This window comes from Macaca nemestrina, chromosome 4 (assembly GCF_043159975.1).
Source record: "Macaca nemestrina isolate mMacNem1 chromosome 4, mMacNem.hap1, whole genome shotgun sequence".
NCBI classification, from domain to species: Eukaryota; Metazoa; Chordata; class Mammalia; order Primates; family Cercopithecidae; genus Macaca; species Macaca nemestrina.
The window spans coordinates 24,935,440-24,956,877 of NC_092128.1; the positions used below are offsets into that span (position 1 = coordinate 24,935,440).

A 21,438-nucleotide genomic window follows, 5' to 3' on the forward strand; every position below is an offset into this window, starting at 1 on the left:
ATTGACTCATGCAACAACTTGAATGGATTTCCAGGGAATTAGTCTGAGTGAAACAAAGCCAATCCCAAAAGGCTATATACTGTATGATTCTATTTATATTACATGTTTGAAATAACAGCATTATAGATAGAGACAGGGACAGATTAGTGGTTTCCAGGGGTTAGGGAAGATGAGGGGGAGGGAGGTGCTACGGCTATTACAGAGTATTACAAGGGATCCTTGTGATGAAACTGCTCTATAACTTGACTGTAGAGGCGCTAAGATAAATCTACACATGTGATAAAATTGCACAGAGGTAAACAGAACTAAAGACAAAAGAGTACATGCAAAACTGGTGAAATCCGATAAGGTTGGTGGATTTCCTGGTCAATTTCCTTGTTTTAATGTTCTGCTATAGTTATGCAAGATATTACCATTGAGGAAAACTGGGTGACTGGTTTATAGAATTTCTCTGTATTATTTCTTACAACTTCATGTGAATCTACAATTACCTCAAAATATATTTTTTTCAAAAAAATAACTAAGAAAAAGAAAGTGACAAATATTGAAAATAAGCAAAAGAGATCTTCTTCCTGAAGATGAAAACCAAAGCAAAGGAACAGAAAACAGAGGGTATACTTCAAAAAACCTTCCCTGAAATTAAAAACAAAAACAAAAACAAAAAAAATCACTATATATTGAAAGGGCACACATTATATCCGAAATATCAGCCCAGAACTAATACCAGGACATAGTCTAGTAAAATTACTGGGCTTTAAAGAAAAAGAAAAAAAATTCCAATTAGAAAAAAAAAAAAAGCTGGCCGGGCGCGGTGGCTCAAGCCTGTAATCCCAGCACTTTGGGAGGCCGAGATGGGCGGATCACGAGGTCAGGAGATCGAGATCATCCTGGCTAACACGGTGAAACCCCGTCTCTACTAAGAAATACAAAAAATAGCCGGGCGAGGTGGCAGCGCCTGTAGTCCCAGCTACTCGGGAGGCTGAGGCCGGAGAATGGCGTGAACCCGGGAGGCGGAGCTTGCAGTGAGCTGAGATCCGGCCACTGCACTCCAGCCTGGGCTACAGAGCGAGACTCCGTCTCAAAAAAAAAAAAAAGAAAGAAAAAGAAAAAAAAAGCACATTACTTATAAGGGAAAGAAAATTAAATTATCATCAGATTTTGACAATGTTTTATGCCAAAAGACAATGGAGTAACATTTTTAATATATTCAAGGAAAAAGGTGTGGGTCATGAATTTTATATTTAGCAGAAATGACTTTCAAGTATAAAGGGCATACATTATTATAACATGCAAGAATTCAGAGGATACTGATCCCATATCCCTTCCTAAGGAATCTACTAGAAAACAAGCTTCATACAACCAAAGTGACTCAAGGGACATCAATGTAACAACTGGTAGTGAGCAACAACTATGTAGTTAGCCAGAGAATTAAGACTAAATGAGAGCAAAGAGGGAGAAAGCACAGTATGTGATGGCTGTAAGTTTTGACAATATAAATATAGTACAACACTATTTTCTAAACGGGGTGGTTGATACTTATATGAAATACATAGAATAGGCAAATTCATAGAGACAAAAGTAGATTAGAGCTTATCAGAGGCTGGGAGCAGAGAAGAACCAGGAGTTATTGCTTAATGGGTACCGAGTTTCTGTTGGGGGTAATGAAAATGTTTTGGAAACAGATGGTAGTGATGGTTACTTAACATTATGAATGTACTTAATGCCACTCAACTGTCCACTTTAAAATTGTTACAGTGGCAAATTTTGTTACATATATTTTACCACAATAAAAAACACGGGAGGGAATTGGTAAATTGTAGGCAAAAAAAAAAATATTTTTAATGGTTTCAGGAATCATTTTGGTGGTAGTATTAGTACTTGTATTCTGATACCATTGTGCTACAATCTAGGATTTTTTCAAATGAGTAATTATGGGATTTGGTAATTTCATCTTCCTTTGTGTCCCTTAGAACCAGATTTCTTTTCTTGGTGTGGGAAAAAAGGAAATACCCATACAATAGCAAGGAGGTTGAGTAAAAGCTTAACTGTAGTTTTGGAATCAAATTGTAAACATCAAGAATTCAGAAGGTATTTAATCCATCTATCTATAGATAGACACAGGTAGGTCTACCCAAACAGAGAGAGATAGATATAGATAGAACAAATATAGACAGGTACAAATAGATTGGATGGATGGATGGATGGATGGATGGATGGATGGATGGATGGATGGATGGATGAATGAATGGATGGACAGATGAACTGATGAAAAGATTTACATTCTTAGCTCTTTCCACTAAAAGGCCTCAAAATAAATGACCAGCCTGGTAGCAATGAGTATCTTAACCCCCAGACTGGAATGGGAAATACTACTTTTCACTAAAACTGGAGCTTCTTGCAGAAAAGGCTGATTACAGATTTGGGACAGGACATGTACAAGATGAGTCTGGAGAACCTTCTCATATCAGAAGTCTCTATCATGACTACCAGACCAGAGTCAAGGTTTGGTCGTGTCATTTTAATACTGTATCCTCACCTCAATTTTACCAGGAGAGGGGACAGTGATTCCCCAGTAATGCAGCATACAAGTCCCAAAGTCAAGGGTTGGGGTTCCTCTCCTGAATCTTGACTTCTGGTGCTGACAGAGAGCGGTATACTGGTCTAGACAGAGTAGGAAGGGCATTGCAGGCCTGCACATTAGCTACTGGTCCTGTGTCCATGAGTTTCCACAATGAATGCCACTCCATCCTGGAACATCTGGGCCTACTTGGCCTTTGTTCTTGTTTGCCCGACAGCCAGAAATGATCAAGACATATGTGTTTATCAAACACTGCTGCAAATGTCTTTGATATATGTTTTTATTTAAGTGTACCCTAAAGCATGAAACAACTAGCAATACCATAAACTAGAAAAGAAATACAATGAGGAGATAAATGCCCCTCTTTTGAATCAAATGTGCTTTTCCAGATGCATGTAAATAAATGATAACTCATTTCACCTAGAGGGCCACCATAAACACGTAAAACTGTCAATGTCTACATTATTAAATTATATGTAAAAATCATGTCCTGGGTTGCAAAATAAAACATTTTGCTCTCTGTGGGAAACCAGCCATGTGAAGTACAGGAGCAAATACCACATGAAGAAGAGAAGCCATTTATACCCAAGAGATTTTACAAGTATTTTTAAAATGCCTTTGGGTATTGATAGAATTTCTCCATTATACTTATAGCATATATGGCCATCTGCTCCAACAGATTGTTTTAAAAAGATATGGAGAAAGCATGGTAAATCTGTCTTCGAATTCAGAGGTGAGAGACTCTGTTCATGTGCTCCATCGAGCTGGGTGACTCCTCCCTACTGAGTTTATTGCAGCTTAGTGCAAAGACTGCTTCGGGTTTCCCTTAGGCTAGCTGGGCTTCCTTCTAAGGGACTCCCTAATAATGTGAATTCATGGAACAGTCTTTGGCAAGGGTATTTAGCATTCACTCACAGCTGAGGGAAAATTTACAATGGATATAAATTATCACAATTTTCTGTTAAGGTTAAGGTCTGTGTTTCTCTCATAAGGCAGAAAAATTGACTTTTTTTTTTTCCCCAAAGATTTCAGTGTTGTATGGCACAGAATGGCCACCATACAAGGGACCAGACAAACTAGTGAAGATGAATCAACTCATCACCATGCTTGGGAAAATACCAGCAAGCAAGCAGCACATTGCAAGTACATGATATTAATAATATACCATAACGGAGACAATATCATCTATCAAATAAAGACTTGGCCCTTTCCCTGAGAGAAGGGTAAAAAGCAGCATTTATCGGAAATAAAGGGGTCACAAAATAGAGGGCTAGGGGAAATGATGAGGCTGTCTTGTGCTTGCTCACCCTGAATTCTGGCCTGTGGATTCCTAATAAATACCTGTCAAAGATCCTCTGCGGCTGCATCACGCTGTTGACAACATGGGTCAGGTGGTCTTGAGCTGCAAGCACTTCAAAGGGAGGATCATATTTATTCACTGCTGAAACCTTTTCCAGAATTAGAGATGTAAAAGGGAAAAAAAGTTTTGTTTCTAAAAAGAAGACGAAGCTTGAATTTTTCCTTAATGAAATGTTGTATACATGCAGCCAGGTATACAAAATAATTTAACACACGCCCATGAATGTTAGTATTCAGTCTTCATGTTTATGCTAATTTTCCTAAAATTTAAGAAATGATAATTATTTTAAAATATTGAGTGGAGTCTTTTGATCTCCTACTTCTTTATACTGCCTGGTTTGGGAGGGAAAATGACAAAAAAAAAGAAAACCACCAAACAAAAACCCACAGCCCCTCTAAAGCCTATGATTACTTTTAATATAGTAAACATTCCAACTTTTAATATGTGAAAAATGAATAAAACTTATAGCTGTAGATTCCAGGTTTTGATGCGTGGGGAATGTTTTCCTCATACCATCTCACCAAGAACAATTCCCACAATCTCAAATTCTACCAAAACTTCCTCTTCATTTAGCATAACTTTCTTCATTCAAGGATATGGGCCTTTTCTTCATAATGTACAGTTCTCCATCCCCTTGTCTTTCCCATTCTTCTAAATACATTATCCTCATCTACCATATGCCATATCTTTACTTAATACATAGTTTTAAATTGTATTCCTTTTGCAAAATGTTAAAGGAAAAGAGGAATCTAATAAGTACCTTTGAGTGTGAGAATAATGACAGTCTGGCATCTGTAACTATTTTTAACCAAGATTTCAGAAAGGCATTTATGAGATGGAATACGTGCCTCTCTACATATTTATACCTGTTTTCATTCCCATTTCAAATTTGCATCCAGTGTAAGAAATCCTTCATTAGTAGAGATTTTGGCTGTCACCAACCACTAAAGCAAGACAAAGCAGTGACCATGAGTTTGAAAAGCAGGGAGGCAGGTGCTAGCATTCAAGGTCTGGTTATTCTGGAATTCTGTGACTAGATGAATCATTATTTTAAAGAGCAGAATTAAGGATTTAAAATATCAGAGTAGTGATTTATTTGAGTACCTTTCGATTATATGGTAGAGTGACATTATAGTACATTTTGTTGTTAAATGAATTTTTCAGGTAACACAGATAGAATCACACACCTTCCAAATAGGATAGTTTTTCAAACTGATAGTCTGACATAAAGCTATGACCTATATAAGTGGAGTGTTGCTTCTGTTCCCTACGGCCAACCTCTTCACTGTACTAACAGCAAGTCATCAGGCCTTTCACTACATTTGTGTTGATACTCACCTTTGCAGAGGGTTAAACAAACAGATCCTAAGACAAGGAAACATTCCCTAAATGAATTAATGTACATATTGTTATGTGTCTTATTTACTGATTATATTGCTTCCACAGCAGGCAACACGAGCTTTTGAGCATATTAACCCATAAACACAATGGTAATGGTATGACATGATTACATACCTTTTCTTCCACTTTAATCTTCTTCTGATCTAATTCTGTTAATCGCAGAAGCATAAAAATTACGGAGAACCAATATTCAGACTTTTCCTATTTAAAATATTAAGAGGACTGCTCAGTTGCCTTCCTTTTCCCAAAATAACAAGCACCAACATTGGGTTTTCATGAGCTTGGGCCTTTCACCTGCTACCTCATCATTCCCACACACACCCTCACAGGGCTATGCATTTCACACTTCCCAGTTCCCTTACATTAACTTAATGCAGACTGTGCCTTGTAACTTATAAAGGTCTTCAAGTGTACACTCTTGTTAATCTCCCTGTGAGATTAGAGATTAACAGAACAGGTGGGTTACCCTCATTTCTTTTTTTAAAATTTAATTTAATTGGCCGGACGAGGTGGCTCACGCCTGTAATCCCAGCACTTTGCGAGGCCAAGGCGGATGAATCACAAGATCAGGAGATCAAGACCATCCTGGCTAACACGGTGAAACCCCATCTCTACTAAAAATACAAAAAAATTAGCCAGGCGTGGTGGCGGGTGCCCGTAGTCCCAACAACTCAGGAGGCTGAGGCAGCAGAATGCCGTGAACCCAGGAGGTGGAGCTTGCAGTAAGCCGAGATCGCGCCACTGCACTCCAGCCCCTGGGTGACAGAGCAAGACTCTGTCTCAAAAAAAAAAAAAAAAATAAAATAATAATAATAATTTAATTTTAAGTTCTGGGATATATGTGCAGGACGTGCACGTTTCTTACACAGGTAAGGGTGTGCCACGATGGTTTGCTGGACCCATCAACCCATCACCTAGGTATTAAGCCCCGCATGCATTAGCTATTTATCTTTATGCTCTCCCTGCTCCTGGCCCCCGACAGGCCCCAGGGTGCATTGTTCTCCTCCCTGTGTCCATGTGTTCTCATGGTTCAGCTCCCAGTTATAAGTGAGAACATGCAGTATTTGGTTTCCTGTTCCTGTGTTAGGTTGCTGAGGATAATGGCTTCCAGATTATCCTCATTTCTAAAGGCTACCAAGCCTCAGAAAGGTGAAGCATCTCATCTAAGATCCCGTGGCCAGTGACTTCAACCCTGTCTTCTAACTCCAACAAGTCTCAATTCTGCCAATAATGAAACTTTAATATTTTATATTATTTTGTTATTATTTATATGCAATATTTCATATTAATTTGTATTGTTTATTATGAATTTTTGTAATAATAAAATGATATTCATTTATCAGATAAACTCCTTGTTACTCCCTACCATCAGGATTATCTGCCTTTTGGAAATATAATTAGAGGTTTCGTAGTAAAAAGCTATGCCTCTTTGAGGGGAAAAAAGACATTAGATATTAGCAGATAATCCGTTATATATTAGGTTGGTGCAAAAGTAATTGTGGTCTTTGCCATTAAAATAATGCAAAAACCACAATTACTTTTGTGCCCTCCCAATAGATGAGACCGTATATGAGGTGAATGTACAAAGCTTAGGTGTAAATGTTGGGGGGAAGGTTTTGTGTATAAATCAATTAACATGTGTCAAAGGGCTTGTGATGCTCATTCATGCGTATGCACAAACACCCTTCAGGGATCTGAAACTGAGGTGTGCTGGCCACTTTAAACCCTGCCTCTTACTTTTCCAGAAATGTTTTTAAATTGCCTCTCACTGTTCCTGTCCCAAGGGCAGTTTTTAATTTATAAATCTTTCTTATATTTTTTTTCACCTATCTAGACATTTTCATCAAGATACACACAAAAAGAAGGTTACTAAGAGCTACATGCAAAGTCAAGAGCCTGTGGAAACTAAGTGAAGGATACAGGTAGAAGAATGGAATGAAGGACAAGCAGACAAGGAAGGAGGGAAGGAGGCCGGGAGAAAGCATCAATCAATGGAGAGAAAGAGAGGGACTCGAAACACAGTCCCCGATCCTTCAAACCCAGAGGTGTGAAGAACTCCTGGGAAATGTATTATTTTGCTCTATAATTATTTTACATATACATCAATTTCATGGCTATATCCAGGTAAATTAGGTATCTAATCTTAGATTTTCTTTCCCTTGTTATAAAATAGGAATCACATTCTGTCTCCACCTATGTCTTGCATTGTCTAATGTGAGAGAACATTGTTCTGTAATCTTATTACCTCTTTCCTGTAACCTTTAGTACCACCAGGGATGAGTCACAAATGACCAGCAGAGCAACTAAATGATATTCAGTTTCAGGCTTTCCTTCACTGACAGTCATGTGACAGCTTGTTAGTCATGAAAGAAGATCTTAAGTCTTAAAAAAAAAACGGTCACTGTAGGTACTACTAAATCCTTCCTTAGAGAGAAGGAAGATAGACAAATTCTAGTCACATTCCTGATATTCTTTTACCAAAAGTACTTCTTAAAGAATTCCTAGATAGTTCCCCTCCACCCTCCCACTTTCTTCTCTCTCTCCCTCCCCTGATATAAGTAATGTCTCACCTGAATTGGATTTTTCAGAAGATTGAGAACTCGAAGGATGGGTAAATTTTTGATGTATTCTATTTCTCTCAGCTCAGCGATCTGTTCAAAGAAAAAAAAGTATCAACAGACTAAATGCACAAACACAACAGAAAACATAACACAATAGGAGCCAGTTTGGGTCCTTTCAATTCAACTTATTTTAAAAATTGCTCTGTCCAGCTTTTTAATGAGAATTCCACAGAACTACACAGAACAAGGGAATGAGTGCATACCCCTTCTATAAACATGCATGCACACAACCACGTTTTTTTTCTTCTCTAGTTAGGGAACAGTAAGTTTCCTCCTCTTACCCACGTTCACTTTAAGGCAGAAATAAAATAGCATTCACAGTCAGAAAAACAGTACAAAAATGCATCCAAGGATGACCTGGTTACCCACCCCACCCCTGTTCCTAGCCCACCAGCCCCCCAACTTCCTTTCCCAATTCTGCTTCTGCCACCCTGGTCATTTGTGATTTTTTTTTTTTTTTTTTTTTTTTTTTTTTTTTGAGATGGAGTCTCACTCTGTTGCCAGGCTGGAGTACAGTGGTGTGATTTTGGCTCACTGCAACCTCCGACTCCCTAGTTCAAGCGATTCTCCTGCTTCAGCCTTCTGAGTAGCTGGGATTACAGGCACACAGCACCACGCCAGATAATTTTTGCATTTTTAGTAGAGACGGGGTTTCAATATGCTGGTCAAGATGGTCTCAATCTCCTGACCTTGTGATCCGCCTGCCTTGGCCTCGCAAAGTGCTAGGATTACAGGCATGAGCTACTGCGCCCGGCCAAAGTCTTCTTACTGCATGCACATATATGGCTTTATCACTTTTTCCACCAGAGAATTAATTCAAGGAAAGGTAAAAAACTAAAAATCGTATGACGTATTTCTTGATGGGTGTGTACTGTTCACCTTGAACTCTTTAGCTAACTTGTACACTTATGTTTTATATACTTTTCTGTATAGGTTTTATTTCACAATTTTAAAAAGTAGCAGAACAGAAAGAAAAAAAAAATGATTGCTTGACAGTTCCTTAATTTGACCAGGAATAGCAGTTGGGTTGTGGCAGGCCTGACTTCTCCACTAAATTAAAAGCAAATAGGTTTATTAAAATTTTTGTAATTAGCATAATTACAATTTTATATCAAGTGTAGATATTAAACTTTTGCAAAAAGTTAATCATCACTTTTTCATTTCTATTTTTCTCCAAATCATTTCTGCATGCATTGGAAAGCACTCCAACAGAAGGGTCACCAATAACTCCTGAGTTATCCAACCACAATACACAATTAAAATGCAAACTAGACCCAAAGCCAAGTCAGAGGACAAACATATGCACCATGTTCAAAGGATGCCATTTTCAAAGATATAATATGAAAGGCGAACACCAGAGTTGCAATCTACAACCTGCACACGTTAATCTTGTTAGAGCAACATTATACTATTATACACATCTTTTTCCATAAGATGACTAAACTGTCCATCAGCCTGCCATTTGGATTATCTTTTTTTTTTTTTTTTAAAAAGGGATCAATTGTTTTCTATTGTATTATTCAGGGAAGTGGAAAAGTAAACTTGTAAACAATGGATTAATTTTCTTCTAGCATTCCACCTGCTCTTGTTCTTTTTTTTTTTTTTTTTTGAGATTGGGTCTCGCTCTGTCACCCATGCTGGAGTGCAGTGGTATGATCACGGCTCACTGCAGCCTCGACCTCCCTAGCTCAAGGAATCTTCCTACCTCAGCCCCCCACCCCCAAGTAGCTGGGACTAGAAGTGTGCACTGTCAAGCTCAGCTAATTTTTGTAGTTTTTTGGAGACAGGGTTTTGCCATGTTGCTCAGGCTGTTCTTGAACTCCTGGGCTTAAGCAACCCACCCACCTCAACTTCCCATTCCCAAGTGCTAGGACTACAGCCATGAGCCACCACACTGGCCTGCTCTTGTTTTTGGACCTAACACTAATGTTAAGAGATGTGTTCCTTCATTTATCACATCTCACCAACAAGTTGTGGCCATGTGCATTTGCATACATTGCTGGTGAGAGTGGAAACTGGTGCATTCTTTCTATAGGGCAACCTGATGTATTTCATGTGTTTCATAAGCTATGAACCAGCTTTCCCACTTCAAGAGGCTTATACTAAAGAGATCATTTGTATCTAATTTTTTTGTAAACATTAGATTTCCCTCAAGGCCATAGTCTCTAAGCATCACCATCCAGATCTAAAGGGAACCACTAAAGTCTTTTCTTTAAAAATATATATATATAATATGTAATTTCTATATGTGAAATATTCTATATTCTAATTTTTTGTAAAAAAAATTAGATACAAGAACATTCAGTCTAACATTATCAATAAAAGTAAAAAAAGTGTAAATTCCTAAGAACACCACGATCATGTAATTAAATGGGTAATAGTACAGTCCTATAGTAGCAACACTACACGCTCATTTTAGAGGATAGTGATATTTACAGTGATTGACATGGAAAGATCTTGATATGTTTCAAACACCATGAACACAGTGGTCATGGAATATACAAAATTATACTGCCGCAAGATGTCAGCTGGGATCAGTTGGTTTTTTGAGAGTCAAATGAAAGGGACCCATTTTCCCTTCCTGGCCTTCCATGGGTAAGGTGAGGTGAGAGGGGAGAAGGTATGGGGTGGCCTGGCTTCACCTCCCCATGTCTACTGAATTAGCAAAGTGCCACAGATACTGCTTGCCCTGCATGCACCCTCCCTCTCCTGCACAACCTACCCCAAGGACTCCACCCTCACATCTTTTCTCTGCAAAGCCCACAAAGCCAGGACTGTGTACATAACAGACTTTTACAGCAGGAGTAGAGACAACAGCACCCCAAACAGCTTCCAGTGAAATACTGCCAGAAAAGTTATGTTCCTACGGGAAGTTCAGTCATCTGCTGCCAAGAATGTCATCTTAACACAGTTGATCCCCAGACTCCAGTCCAGCCCATTCTCTCACCTCCTTTGCCCCTATTGACGATAGTCCACAACTCCACCCCCAAAGCATGTTGACTTCCTCTTCTTTTCTTCTTTTACCATTTCCCTCAAGGCCATAGTCACTAAGCATCACCATCCAGATCTCAAGGGAACTACCAAAGTCTTTTGTTTTAAAAAAAAATTATATATACATATATAATTTCTATATGTGAATATATATTTATATATGTGACTATATAAAAATATATAAGCATATATAAATATATGTTATATATATACACACACACATATATATTTGTCTTCTTAGAAAACAATTGGGTACAACCATTAAAATTTTTTTCACTGCCACATTTAAACATAAATCTGTGCAGAAAAATATTTTTCAAACTGCAGGGAACCTATCAAGTAGCTGATGATGTTGGTAAGTGCATTACTGGAATAAGAATCAACAGACGGATCAATGGAACAGAATAAATACTCCAGAAACAGATCTTTTCAGTATTGGTTTTGTTTCACAATTTTAAGAAGGGGGAAAAAGAAAAAACAAGATTGCTTGACTTCCTGAATTTGGCCAGGGTTAGAATTTGGGTTGCAGCAGGCCTGAATTCTCCACTAAACTAAAGACAACTAGTTTTATTTAAGTTTTCTGTATCTTAGTAGAATCTTAAGAGAAATAAGAATGGTGTATATTTAAAAGATGAACCAAAAATATTTTTCAAACTGTGGGGATCTATCAACTAGTTGATGACGTTGGTAAGTGCATTACTGGAATAAGAATCAACAGACAGAGCAATGGAACAGAATAAATACTTCAGAAAATATTTATCTCTGTATCAGTGAGAAAATTAGTCTTATTCAATAAAACTATTTGTTAAATGAGTTAATTAATGTGAATTGGTTAGCGTAAGGCTGGGGATATAATGAGTCCTCAATAAATGATAGCTGTTATTATATTACTATTAGATATTGAAAAAAGTAAATTGATTTTTTACATTTTTAGTTATTGTGGATACATAAGAGTTGTACATATTTATGGGGTAAATGTGATATTTTGATACAAGCATACAATGTGTAATGATCAAATCAGGGTAACTGGGGTATCTATCACCTCAAGCATTTATTATTTCTTTGTGTTAGAAATGTGACAATTCTATTCTTTTAGTTATTTTGAAATATACAGTAAAATATGATTAACTATAGTCACCCCATTGTGCTATCGAATACTAGATCTTATTCCTCCTATAAATTAAAATGTTTGTTTCAATTATACCATAAAATAAATTATGGATTAAGAGTTGAAAGGTAATAAAAGAAACCAGGGGGAAAAAGTTTAGGTGAACACCTAACAGATTTCAGAACAGAGAAAGACATCATAAACATTTTTAAAATAATAAAGGAAGACACAAAGAAAAATATTGATGGACTACAGAAATTACTTTCAAATGTGTAGCAAAAGTACAATGAGTACAATGAAAAGTAGAATGATAATAATATAAATGATAGTCAACGGCATGAATAGACAATTTCTAAAAAGAAAACTAAGTGTCTAACAAACAGGTCAAAAAAATGTTTAACCTCATGGGTAATCAAAAATTTTTATATAAAATAATGCAAAATACTGTTTTTCTCTACCAGAGTGACATAATTTTTAAAAGATATTTGCTCACAAAGGTGTAGTAAGATACACTTATAATATAGTATTCTAACTGGTAGGATATTAATTAGTATGAACCTGTATGAAATATAGTAAGAGTCTTAAAAATGCCTATATCCAGTAATAGTATTTCCAAGAATCTATCCTAAGTAAATCATTTAAAATATACTTAAAGGTTTATATATAAGAATATACGCTACAACAAATTTTAAACATAAATTTCAATAAGTAAATGACTCAATAAATCCTGACATATCCATTCAATAGAATGTTTTACAGTATTAATCAGAATTCTGAAATGTTGGGACAATTTATTTCCTACCTTGGAATTAGATGCCCACCTCACACTACCCACAAAAGTAAATCCCAATTGGATTAAAGACTAAATATGAAAAAATAAAACTTGAAATTACAAGAAAATATATGAGAATATTTAAAACCTGGGGTATAGAAAAATTTCTTCAATAAAACATAAAAAGCAGAAATTACAAAAGACCGTAGCAAAGAATAACTTTCAGACCTCATACTCTAGTCCCCAGACATAGAATTTTACTTGATATATAAGTTTTCTAGGGTTTACATAACAAACTACCACAAACCTGGAGGCCTAAAACAACAGAAATTTCTTCCTTCCACAGTTCTGGAGACCAGCAGTCTGAAATCAAGGTGTCAGCAGTCCCGCGCTCTCTCAGAAGGTTCTAGAGAACCCTTCCCTGCCTTCTCCAGCTTCCAGTAACTCCAGACCTTGCTTGGCTTGCAGCAACATAACTCTAATCTCTGCCCCATCTTCGCCTGGGTCATCTCATGGCCTTCTCTGTGTGTGTGTGTCTTCTTCCCTTCAGCCTCTTATCAGGACATTGGGTTTAGGGCCACCCTACATCCAGGATGTTCTTCTCTTTAGATCCCAAACTTGATTACATCTTCAAAGATCCCTTTTCCACATGAGGGGACATTCACAGTTTCCTGGGGTAGGCTTTCTGGAGGAGAGGGGCACACAATTCCACCTGCTATACTTAGTAAGGATTAGCTTCCAAGAGAAGTGGCTCCACGGACAGGGCTTGCCTTCTGTCAGACAGCTGGCACAGCATGCCCCCCACCCTGCTGTTGGAATGAGACACTCTGCCTCTAAGGTTTAGGACAAGATAAAGAACCATGCACCAGGGGTTCTGGATGACAGTAAGGAGGCTGGATGGCAGCACTGTCACCCAGTCACCTGAGTCACCTAAGTTGCAAACCCAGGAGTCGTACTCAGAAACATTTTCTTCCTCATCCACCACCTCCAATCTGCCCTAGTTATTCTTCCTCAGAAACACCTCTAGACCCCAGCCTTCCTTCCCCTTCCTCACTACTGCTACCTGATTGAAGGCCCTCATCCACTCAGCTCAAACCACTCCTCTGATCTCCAGTCACCATCTCCCTTCTCTGCCCTGTAGGAAAACACTCGAGCCTCACTTCTTATACACAATCATTCCAGAATCTCATCCCATGCATCTCAAACATCACCCAAGCACTTGATAGAAGGGACGCAAATCTGGGTATTCCTGAGAGTTCCTGAGGGTCCTGCATTCAGTCAACAAATATTCTTTGTTTTTTTTTTAAGAGATAGGGTCTCGTGATGTTGCCTAGGCTGAGGTGCAGTGGTGTCATAATAGCTTACTGCAGCCTCAAACTCCTAGACTCAGGCCATCCTCCTGCCTAACCTCACAAGTAGCTGGGACTACAGGTACATGTCACCATGCCCAGTTATTTATTATTTTATTTTTTTGCGGTGGGGGAAGAGATGGGAGTCTTGCTGTGTTGCCCAGGCTCGTCTCAAACTCCTGGACTCAAGTGATCAGCCTACCTTGACCTCCCAAAGCTCCAGGATTACAGATGTGAGTCACCATGCCTGGAGCCAAGACAACAAATATTCTTCAGTGCCATCTCTGAGCCAGGCATTGCTCAAAGTGAAGAAGATAAAGTCCCTGAGCTCTTGAAGCTAACATTCTAGTTGGAAAGCCAGTGAACTCTAACAGATGTGAAACTAGAATATGCAATATGACACAATCTCAGGTAATAGTAAGTACTAATGATAAATTAAAAAGTGTAAAGGGATAAAGAAAACAGGGAGGGGGTGCTGGAGAGGCCAGAGGGGGGTCAGAGGCCATTTTTTGTGAGAGTTTGCCAGAGGCTTAAATGAAATGAAGTGAATTTTTTTGAAGATGAGGGGAAAAGCTTCCAGCAGAGACACCAGATGTTATGAAGCTCCAGAGGTGGAAATACGCTGGATCTGCATGAGGATCAGAAGAAAATGGCTGACTTAACATTCCCAGTCCTTCTGCAAGGAAGCACTCACCCCGCCAGCTGCCCCTGAGAGTGCTGGTCTCCATCCCCAGTCACATAAACTGGCCACTGACAGCCAGTCCTACGTAGCCGGCCTAACCAAGTCAGATGGCGAGGAACATGTGGTCTCCTGGTCAATGGCCGGCACTCTACTCAGTGAGCCAGTGCTAAAGCAGGCAAAGGGCAACTATCCCTGCTGACCCCATCATCATGGAGCCAGGGCACCAGGAAGCAGGCCAAGTCCATCACTGGGATATAAGCATTAAGAAAGGGGTCGGGGCAAAGGAGAAAGTCACATTCACCTTGATCTGAGAGTTCAAAAATTGTTTCTAAAAGTAATGAAGCAGCATCAAAACCTGGACTCAAAGTGTGCACCCATTAGCACTCTCTGCAGAGAGCCAAGACTATCCAGAGAGCAGTTGCTGAGCAGATCAGGATTTCCTGCCTTGGGCATCACCTTTGGGTGTAAGGAGGCCAAAGACCTCCAAGGGGGCCTCCCTCCTATTTGCATCCCAGGGCAGGAGTATGTTGGCCAGGTGGAATGGAGATTGACTTTAGCAGGAGATCTGATCACACCAGCATCAATGGTATGCCTCTGCATGAATGTTTTCAGCCCCTGCAGGCCCCAAGGACTCACCTAGTCCAACCCTTCTCATTATAGGCCTAACCTAACAAACCTAAATCCAGAGAGAAATAAAGTTCACTTAGAAGTCTGATTGGGTTTAATGCCCCCAAAGTTCCTTTTGCTCACATATGTGAAGAGAAGTGTGAGCCAAGGTTCAATGAAGAGGGGGGTAATGCACATTGCTTGCCAGGGACATTAAATGGCATCTGTCTTTGAACAACAAGAAGCAAGGGGTCCTCGTCAAAGAATGTTCTGCCTATACAAAGCATCACAAAAATAGAGTGGAATAATGGCCTTCAGCTGCCATTGTCCCCGTCAGCATTTAAGGAGAATGATTTAGAAGGAAAGCCAGAGCACTGCAAAGAATGAAGAGACAGGAAGCTCTGGGAGGAGCACTTTTATTACTTAGGATTCAAGTTGTCTCCATGCTTCCATTGCTTTATGAGTATTACCTTGCGAAATCCTCACAAAAATTCAGAAAAGTAATTGGGAACCGACAGTGTGAAATAATGACACTGAGATTTAGAGAAGTAAGACAGCGTTTTTCTAAGTCACTCCCAAACTGATATCTTGCTTCTAGAAGAAAGGACTGAGGTTATAATAGAGCTAACAGCTTGGGATATGTTTTAAATGCTGGAAATGATGTAAAATCTAACAAGACTACAGAGTAGAGGGTAACTAAGGTCCCCAAATCCCCAGCTGATGGTAAACATTCTCAAGTGGCCTTAAAAAGATGTTCAAATGATCACATGTGGGTGCTACAATGTCTCAACTGCTAAAACCAAGTACATAATACTGATGCAGTGCTACCATAAAACAATATTCTTAATGTCAGATTAATCATATGAGAAGCAGAAGCTAGGTTATGTTTCTGCCTAATGATAAATTTTCCACCCCTGATACACAGTATTCTCAGTAGTCCTGGAGAGTTCTCTGAGGAACTCTCCTGAAGCCTCAAAGAATATTTCAAAGTACTTCTGGTTGCTCCTCAACCTGCCCAGGGGGGAGCTGGGGAATAAGGTGATTGTTACAGACCTCATGGGTGCCAAAGGATCCCCCTTTGGGACACGTGGCCATTTTTTTTTAATGGATCCTCTTTAACATTTGAAAATTATAAACTCCTTTCTTCACATGATGATACTCCTCTTTTTTCTTTAAAGTTTGTCAAATACAATTTGAAAAGTCTCTTGAAATGGAGGAGAACGACATACTATTTGTGAGGTGTTTCTAGATCTGCACTGTCCCATATGATAATTACTAGCCACATGCAGCTGCCCAGCACTTAAAATAAGGCCAGGATGAACTGAGACATACTTTAAGTGTAAAATACACAACGGATGTCAGAAATTTAGTATGAAACAATAGAAAGTTAAATATCTCATCAATAAGTCTGTACGTAGATTACATGTTGAAATGAAAACATTTTGGATCTACTGGGTTAAGTAAAATGCATTATTAAAGTTAATTTCACCTGTTTCTTTGCACCTTTTTACTGTGGCTACTGGAGAATTTTAGATTACATCTGTGGCTCACATCTGTGGCTCACGTGACGTTTCGCTGAGAGAGCACTGTAGTGGGGCATTACAACAGACCCTTTCAGAAGGGAGGCCCATTAGCATTTTATGTACTATATCACCCTGCAGAGGTTAAGAACATTGAAACCGGAGGCAAACCATTCTCTGTTTGCAGACTGGCTCTGCTATTTGCTGGATATATGACTTTGGGCAAGTTACTTAACCTCTTTCTGCCCCTGTTTCTTCATTTGTAAAATGAATAATGGGTTATAATGAGGATTAAATGAGATAAAGTGCTTAGGAAAGTGCCTGGTGCATAAAGATCCTCAACAAATATCTCTAGATTATTTTATGATCGGAATTGTTACTATTATCATTACTGTTACTCCTTTTCCTAAATCCTTAGATGCATTGAGTTGAGATTTAATGAGTGCTTTCCACCTTTTCAACAGCCCCTGTATATATGTGAGAACCATTTTAAGTAAGAAATTTTATAAAAATCAGCCTTCAATGGCAAATGCATGAAAAGGACACTAAAACCACACGAGACGGAGATTGTGCGGACTTCCTAAGACACGTGGTACAGTGAACAAAGATTGTCCATTAGAATTAACTGGAGAAGTTGCCAAAACAACTAAACATACAAGTCAAGGACTCACGCCTGTAATCCCAGCACTTTGGGAGGCCGAGGCAGGTGGATCACGAGGTCAGGAGATAGAGACCATCCTGGCTAGCGCAGTGAAACCCCGTCTCTACTAAAAATACAAAAAAATTAGCTGGGCGTGGTGGCAGGCGCCTGTAGTCCCAAGCTGCTCGGGAGGCTGAGGCGGGAGAATGGCGTGAACCCGAGAGGTGGAGCTTGCAGTGAGCCAAGATAATGCCATTGCACTCCAGCCTGGGCGACAGGGAGAGACTCCGTCTCAAAAAAAAAAAAAGATACACACACACACACACACACACACACACACACACACCACACACACACAAGTCAAGGAGAATGAGGAGGAACAGTTTTGTCTGTGATTCAAAACTCATCTGTTCCCAGGACGAATAAATGACTTTTCTTGATTCTTAGCAACCAAACAGATGAGGGAAGTTTGTTGGAAAACAAGGCTCATCGCGCAAAACTGACAAGCACCACCACAGCAGAACACAGCAAGATCCCCACTAGAGGCCAGCTCACTTGAGCTCACACCAACTGTCCCTTTCAGGCTCAGCCCAACTTTTCATTTTCAAGAAGAAATAAACATTCAACCTCCTTATGAAAGTGTTCTCCCAAAAATATGATGAAGTATTCAATATAAATAAAATAACTTTGTAGACCTTACAGCATAAGAAGTCAGGTAAAGTTACCAACTTAATATACCATGATTAGGAGCACAAATGCTTTATTAAAAATAAAATATAAGAGTGAAAGCCCGTTTCTGTGATTTTTGAAGTGAAGTGTGCATTATTAAGCCAGACATTAAAATTTGAATAAACCCAGTCCCCAACCCATCACGTAGATTGGTATATAAGAACTCGCTTCCTGTGCCTCTTCTCTTTATTTTTAAGGGTTTAAGCCTTTCCTAAGGTATTTGCATTTTTAAACGTTTTAATTTTTTTTAATTGACAGATAAAATTATAGGTACTTACTGTGTATAATACGATGACTTGAAATTCATTGCATCATCCTGTTACATTGTGGGATGGCTAAATCTAGCTTTTTAACATATGTGTTACCTCGCAAAGTAATCATTTTTGTGGTAAAAATGTTTAAAATCTACTCTCTCAGCATGGAAAAATACAATATATTTTTATTAACTATAATTGCCATGTTATACAATAGATCCCTGGGACAAACTCCTTATGTAACCGAAATGTTGTATCCTTTGACCAACATCTTCCCAACACTTCCCTTACCAAGGCCCTAGACTTTTCTTTAAATGGCAGACATGGAGCAACACCAGCCTATGGCTATTCTTATATCTCCAACCTCCTTACTCTGATATTTCAGACATTCCTACTGCCACATTTCTACACAAAATTTTGTATGAACACGTATACTTCAGAAAATCATCCACACGTGATTGCAGTTTAAACCTTAAAAATAATATAATTAGGAATCATCACATTTTCAATAATTAAGATTTTAAATACCTTTTAAAAACAATCCTTCTGCAGCTACTCTAGGAATTTTGCTGGAACAATATTTCTAAGCTGGCATTTAATGTGTCCACCCTTGAGAAACCAAAAATGAAGTGTTTGTGCTTCTCTAATATGTCCTCTTATGTCGACACTGAAACCAAGACATGTGAAGTAAAACACTACCTTATTATCCTCCAGGTCGATCACTTCCAGGAGGTCATGATTCTCTAAGCCTTGGAGGCTGCTTATCTGATTGTGGGACAGATCCAGATTCTGTAGGGCTTTTAGATCCTCCAAACCTGTGATTGTCTCAATCTGGTTATTGCTCTAAAATAGACAAAATACATTTAATGTCTCAAAGACCTCTCAAGGAAAAGTTGTAATGGCAAGTTTTCATTTTGGATACTGACCCAAATCTCTCTAAAAAAATCAGTAAGGCATTCTTGTCCTTCCCTCCATCCCATTTCCATCATTCACCACTCTAAACACATACACATATCCCAGAAAGAAGTTCCAGTGTTTCAGCTGGAAAACTCAGAATATAATATTTTCATTAAGGTTAAAGCAAGATGAGTATTCAAATCAGTAAGAAAGAAAAAGGCAGGTAATTTAAGCTTTTAACACTGCACACCTAAAATGTAATGACAGCATAACTCCAGATATATCATTAGAAATATAAATGTAATGTAATTATTTCATCATCATCATAAGAAGCCACTTGACTCACTTGACTATTATAATCCCCACATACATTTTGTTTTCAGCAACACCCTAAATATAATCACTCATGTGGTGAGGGTGCTAGTAGTCTGTTATCTTAGTGTTCTCCAATGAGTCATGCCCCCAGTTATTCCTGCCCTTGTGCAGTTCCCTCCATTCTTTTTTTTTTTTTTTTTTTTTTTTTTTTTTTGAGAAAGAGCCTGGCTTTGTAGCCCAGGCTGGAGTACAGTGGCACGATCTCGGCTCACTGCAACCTCTGCCTCCAGGGTTCAAGTGATTCTCCTGCCTCAGCCTCCCGACTAGCTGGGACTACAGGTGCGCACCACCATGCCTGGCTTATTTTTGTATTTTTGGTAGAGATGGGGTTTCACCATGTTGGCCAGGCTTGTCTTAAACTCCTGACCTCAAGTGATCCACCCACCTTGGCCTCCCAAAGTGCTGGGATTACAGGTGTGAGCCGCTGCACCTGGCCGCGGTCCCCTCCTCTTAAACTAGGCTGGACCTATGACTTAGCTTCACCAAAGAATATGGTAGAAGTATGCCAGTTCCAAGCCTAAGACTTAAGAAGGCCTGGCAGCTTCTGCTTTTGTGTGTCAGAAGTACTGAGCTACCACATAAGAACTGCAGTTACTCTGTTGGAGAGAACTTGTGGAGAGGTTATATGGAAAAGGAAATGTCACATGGGGAGACATCCTGACACTAAATAGAAAAACCTAGCCATCCCAGCCTCTCAACTGAGCCAAGCCCCCAACCAATATGCCAGGTAATGCAGCAAGCCCAGTGGAAGAACCTCCCAGCTGAGCCTGGCTCAGATTGCAGAATTGTTAGTTAATACAATGGTTATTTTTCCAAGTCACTAAAACTGTGGTAGCTTGTAATGCAACAGTAGATAACCAAACCAAGTTTTTCAATAATTCACACAAAAGCATCTTCCTCACCAATGAGAATAAAACAAAGATTTAAGACTGAAATGTTGTCTTCTTCCCCATTCTCCATATACCCATAACAACAAATGACAATAACAATAATTCTCTTCCCTCTGTATTTTCCCTGGTACATTTGATAGCAAGAGCTCATTTTCATCCTATTTTTCTTAAAAAAATTTCATTTCAATAATGAGCAAGATTTGTGTTCATTAGTTTAATTCTATGGCTTTAAAACCATGTCAATAGAATGTTGATAATCTACAAAGCTAAGTGATAGCACACAAGGGTTTATCATAGTATTCTTTTTATTTTTATTTGAAAAATATCATAATAAATAGAAAAAAATACCCATAATCCATTTGCCAAAGTACAGTCAAATTTCCTTCTGTCCAGAGTTCAAAAGTTATATAAAGTATAATAGAAAAGGGAAAGAAAAAAACTACACCAAACTTAACATCATATCCATATTAATTTAACATACTGCAGTAAGACCCCAATAGCCTATTCAAAATATCCCCACATATCAAATTTATATACAATATATTTCTTCCTAAAGAACTCTGAAATGCTTTAGATGTGGTAGATAGACTGTAATTCTTAATACACTTCTTCCCAGAGAACTTTGAAGTCCTTTAGGTGTGGTAGATAGACTGTAATTCTTCCCA

General features: G+C 38.7%; 1 protein-coding gene across 10 annotated transcripts in view; it reads right to left on the bottom strand.

Annotated features, from left to right (window-relative positions):
• LOC105471353 (leucine rich repeats and guanylate kinase domain containing) overlaps positions 1–21,438 on the bottom strand; it is a 138,762-nt gene that overhangs the window by 75,415 nt on the left and 41,909 nt on the right. For all 10 annotated transcript variants that reach the window (XR_011621963.1, XR_981088.2, XR_003015792.2 and 7 more), the window contains 4 exons: positions 19,311–19,454; positions 7,910–7,990; positions 5,454–5,540; positions 3,920–4,026 (listed from right to left, as the gene is read on the bottom strand). Coding sequence is in view for 6 of the 10 variants with exons in the window: in XM_011723804.3 (XP_011722106.2) it covers positions 3,920–4,026; positions 5,454–5,540; positions 7,910–7,990; positions 19,311–19,454 (419 nt within the window). In the remaining 4 variants the exon portion in view is untranslated. The remainder of the gene's footprint in view (positions 1–3,919; positions 4,027–5,453; positions 5,541–7,909; positions 7,991–19,310; positions 19,455–21,438) is intronic.